The 5,320-nt window shown below is 41.0% G+C and overlaps 1 protein-coding gene across 1 annotated transcript in view; it reads right to left on the bottom strand.

Annotated features, from left to right (window-relative positions):
- Positions 1–1,707: 1,707 nt before the first annotated feature.
- Positions 1,708–5,320, bottom strand: part of LOC125047787 — a 13,737-nt gene continuing 10,124 nt past the window's right edge. The window contains exon 4 of the mRNA XM_047646226.1: positions 1,708–1,718. Within this exon, the coding sequence (XP_047502182.1) occupies positions 1,708–1,718 (11 nt within the window). The remainder of the gene's footprint in view (positions 1,719–5,320) is intronic.

Genomic DNA, 5,320 nt, shown 5'->3' with positions numbered 1-5,320 from the left:
GACTAATTGTCGTGGATTCAGGAATGTCTACACGGGCAGCGTGAGGCCCGGAACCTCGGCAATGGAGCGGAAAATCTACAACCGAACTAAATTGAGTTTGTTAACAACCGCTCTCACGGGGTTGTAGCCATACCTCACGGGCTGGCGGGGGTGGGGGGGTGGGGGGGTAGGAAAGGGGTGGGGAAGGGAGTGTGGGTTGGGTGGGAAGAGTGAGAAGAGGGGAAAGGGAGGGGGAGGGGGAAGGGTGGGAGGGGAAGGGGGAAGAGGAGGGGGAGAGGAGGGGGAGGGGAAGAGGTGGGAGGGAGATAAGGAGGGAAGAGGGGGAAGGGTAAGAGGAGGGAGCGGTGGAGGAGGGGAAAGAGGAGGGGGAGAGGAGACTGTGGTGGAGGGTAGGGTAAGGAAACAGAAAGATATATATATATATATATATATATATATATATAAATAAATATATATGAAAATATGTAGACACAGAAAAAGAAAGAAAGAAAGAAAAGGAGAGAGAAAAGAAAAAAAAGAAACAGTTAAAGATTGTAGATATATAAATAGATAAATAGATAGATAAATAGATAAATAGGTAGATAGGTAAATAGATAGATAAATAGATAGATAGATAAATAGATGAATAGAAAGATAGATAGATAGAAAGATAGAGAAATAGTTAAATTTATAGATAGATAAATAGATAGATAGAGAGAGGCGAAGGCTGCCACCGCCCACGACCCGAGGCACCCCCCCCCCTCCTCTTGACACCATCCCCCCATGCTGACACCATGACACCATCCTGCGTCGTCAGTGTCCCAACAAGTACGTTTAATTAGAGATTAAATTCAGACAAACTCAATCTAGCATGGGCTGCCAAATTCCGTGCTTCCTCGCGACATTTTCCCGTTTTATTTCGTTCACTTTTCGCTCGTTGTCTCGGTCCAGTTGGTATGATATTTGAATAAGATGAATTAGAAATAATTATGAAGCTTCGTTAAAAAAATAGTGGAGAGATATAAGTTTGTGTTATTGCATTGATATAAATATATATATATATGTATATATATATATATTTTTTTTTCTTCTTCAAAAGGGAAATTTCCATAGTAACTAACGGAACTATGATGAAATAATTAAAATAGTTTCGATGCATCCAAAAGGAAGAAGAAGAAAAAAAAAGCAAAAACAAAAACAAAACAAACAAACAAACAAAAAAAAACACGATAAAAAAAATCCGGCTTTTTTTTCCCCCCGAGTGAAATTCCCAGATGCTGATCAGCTAAATTGATTTACAGGCTGATGAAGGCAAGAGGGACGCTTAAATGTGTATGCATTGGCTGTATTGTCGTTAATTTACATGTCCAGGTGGCTATGTTTCTATCCGTTTTTGTTTTCTTTGTTATCATGGTTAGTAGTGTTATTATTATTACTATGACAGTTACTGATATTATTACTATTATTGTTGTTGTTGTTTTGTTATTATTGTTATTGTTATTGTTATTGTTATTGTTATTGTTATTATTATTATTATTATTATTATTATTATTATTACTATTTTCTTATCATGAACATTTATTACTATTGTTATGAAAAAAAATATATAGCAGTACAAAAAATATTATCATTACTATCGCCATTATTGTTATCGAAGTCATTATCATCATCACTATTGTTAAAACACTTTTGTTATTACAATCGCAATCATCAAAAATAGAGTGTAATTCAGCTGGATTCTGAAACAGAGAAATTTGTGTAATAAAATTAATAATTATCCTGAAATGAAAACACACGTATCAAAAAAAGAAGAAAAAAAGAAGAAAAAAAAAAAGAAAAAACAAAAAAGAAAGGGGAACACAAGAAAGAAAAAGATAAAATTAATTATAATAATTATAAAGATAATCATAATAACGATAATCAGATTTGATACCTCTGACAATAGCAAAGCCAGCAATAACAACAATGGCAATTTGAATTATTTTATTTTACAACTTTGTATTTATCAATTTATTTTTTTTGTTACACTACACCATCACCCAACGTTATTATACACAGTACCTCAAATGACACAGAACAGATGAAATACGTACCTGACACACACACACGTATTAATTCCCGTTTCTGAAGATTGTCAGCGGGATTCCGATGGATTTCTGGAAACGTGTTTTGATCATGTTCCAGAGTTGTTTTGAACGCGTTGTTCTTTTTCCGTCTGCTTATCCCTCTGTTTATCACTCTTGCTTTGACCTTCCGTTATCCATATCCATCTCTTCTTCCTTTCCGTTTCTCTTTCGTGTGGTTATGTTTGGAATGTGATGTGTGAATGATAATGATGATATTGATAATGATAGTGATAATGATAATGGTGATAGTGAATGATAATAATAATGGTGAATGATGGTTGTGATAGTGAATGAGGGATAGTAAAATGCATTAATAGTAAAATGCGTTAAATTATGGATAATGATAAAGATAGTTGATAATGATTAATAATGACTTGATAATAATTGCTATTGTGAATTTATGATAGACATTCCTGATATATTGCTATTAATTAGTATTAATTCTAAATGAAGGATTGTGATAGCGAATAACAGTAATAACAAATTAAAATAAAGGAGTAATATAAAGAATTAAGAAAAGGGGGAAAGATTTACCGCAAGTTGGCATTAGAGAGGAAGAGAGAGAGAGAGAGAGAAAAAAAAAAGCTTTAGTTACGGTTGAAAAAATCGCTTCTTTTCGTTTTCTTCTATCCCTTCCTCCCCCTCCCCCCTTCCTCCCCTCCCCCTTCCCCCCTCCCCCTCCCCCCCTCCTCAAATGCAGCGCTTCCCTCATTGTCTTTGTTCAACGTTAATTTTCATGTTGAATATTTTGTCACGAAATTCCATGTTTGGAGAATCACAGACAGACAGACGTAGAGGATATTTATTCACGGAGGAAGCGTTGGTCGGGGCATAACAGGATTTAGAACGTATATCTTATCTCTTTTTTGGATGTTTGTATATGAATATCTCTAAGGCCGTGTGTTTGTCTGTCTGGTTATTTATAATGTGTTTGTATCTTAATGTGAGTTTGCATCTATCTGTAATCTGTGTTTTTTGGTTATCTGTCTAAGTGCCTGTCTGTTTGTTTCTCTCACACGCACGTGTATCTGTATACAGCACACACACACACACACACACACACACACACACACACACACACACACACACACACACACACACACACACACACACACACTCACACACACACTCACACACACACACACACACACACACACACACACACACACACACACACACACACACACACACACACACACACACTCACACACACACACACACACACACACTCGTATATTTCCTTTCTCTTCTGTTTCCCCGACCTCCCCTCCATCTCCCCTGCTCCCCACCCCCTCCCCACCCTGCCCCCCACCCCTTCCCCACCCTACCCCCCTCCCCTCCCCTTCCCACCTCAACACCTCGACCACCCCTCAAAGAATCCTCATCTGTTGTCTGTCTGTCTGTCTGTCCGTCCCTCCCTCCTCCTCGGCAAAAGTTCCGGCGCGGCCACTCCTCCGTCTCTCGCTTCATTTACTCTATTAGTTCGGCCGATTCTGGACCGTCAGTCAATCGCTCCGGAGGTCCATCAATCCACTCCGCTCCACTCCACTCCGCTCCACTTTCTCCACTGGACGCGACCCGGAGATGGACTCGAGCCCGTCTCACCATCCGTCTTCTTCGTCTCCTATTTTTTCTTTCTTTTTTTTCTTGTTCTTGTTCTTGTTCTTGTTCTTGTTCTTTTCTTCTTCCCCTTCTTTTCTTCATATTTTTCTTCTACTTTTTTTCCTTGTTCTTGTTCTTGTTCTTTTCTTCTTCCCCTTCTTTTCTTCATATTTTTCTTCTACTTTTTTTCCTTGTTCTTGTTCTTCTTCCCCTTATTTTCTTCTTATTTTTCTTCTACTTTTGGTTTCCTTGTTCTTGTTGTTGTTCTTCTCCTCCTTCTTCTTTTTTCTTCTTTTGATTTCTTTGTAACTCCGTCCTTTCTTCTCTCATCTTCATTTTCTCCTCTCTCCTTCCCTTTCTCACCTTCCTTCTCTCCTTTCGTCCTTCCATCCTTCCTCCCTCCCTCCCTCTCTCCCTCCCTCCCTCCCTTCCTTCCTTCCTTCCTCCCTTCTCCCTCCCTCCCTCCTTCCTTCCTCCCTTCTCCCTCCCTCCCTCCTTCCTCCCTCCCTCCTTCCCTCCCTCCCTCCCTCCCTCCCTCCCTCCCTCCCTCCCTCCCTCCCTCCCTCCCTCCCTCCCTCCTTCCCTCCCTCCCTCCCTCCCTCCCTCCCTCCCTCCCTTCTTCCTTCCTTCCTTCCTTCCTTCTCTTCCCATTCGCCGTTTCGTGAAGAAAGACTTCTCGGGATTTTTGGTTCATTGTGCCAATGGCCTTCGAGGTTCCTTGGACTCGTTAGCGGAGGGGGGGAGGGGGCAGGAAGAGGAGGAGGGGAAAGAGGGGGTGAAAGGGGGGGGATTGGGTATGGGGGAGGGGGTGAAAGGGGAGGGATTGGGTATGGGGGAGGGGGCAGGAAGGGGAGGAGGAGGAGGAGGAGGAGGGGGTGAAAGGGGGTGAGGGGGTAGGAAGTGGAGGAGGGGGAGGGTGAGGGGGTGAAAGGGGGGGGAGGAGAGGATTGGGCATGGGGCAGGAAGGGGAGGAGGGGGAGGGAGAAGGGGGTGAAAGGGGGGGATTGGGTATGGGGGAGGTAGGGGGAGGGGGCAGGGGGCAAGGGGAGGGTGGAGATTGGGCATGGGGAAGGGGGTAGGAGGGGGATAGGGTGGGAGGAGGACGGGGTGGAGGGTGGATGAAGAAATAGAAGAAGAAGAAGGAGAGAGAGAGGGAGTAGGAAGAGATTAATTGTTGTAATACGACTACTGCTACACTACTGCAACTGCTACTTTTACCAATGTTTTCTTGAAATAAAAAAGTTAATAAGGTCAAGGAGAAGGTACAACAATAAGAGAATGAAGATAAGATAGAATAAGAATATGAACAAAAAAAACAATAACAACGATAAAACAGAAAACAAAAATATTACGAGAAAAAACAACAACAATAACAACGATACAACAGAAAACAACAATATTACAATAAACAAAAAACAAAAAATAACAATAACAATAACAACAATAAAACAGGAAACAACAATATTACGAAAAACAACTACAATAAAAACAATAATAAAGGACTATCACAACAAACATTAACACCTAAAAAATAATGAAAAGAAAAACAAAAAAACAAAGACAAAGGTGACGAATGAAGAAGGACGGTTCGACTTTGGGAATCGATCCTTGTC

The sequence above is a fragment of the Penaeus chinensis genome, chromosome 42 (assembly GCF_019202785.1).
Source record: "Penaeus chinensis breed Huanghai No. 1 chromosome 42, ASM1920278v2, whole genome shotgun sequence".
NCBI classification, from domain to species: domain Eukaryota; kingdom Metazoa; phylum Arthropoda; class Malacostraca; order Decapoda; family Penaeidae; genus Penaeus; species Penaeus chinensis.
This window is presented reverse-complemented; position numbering and strand designations above follow the sequence as displayed.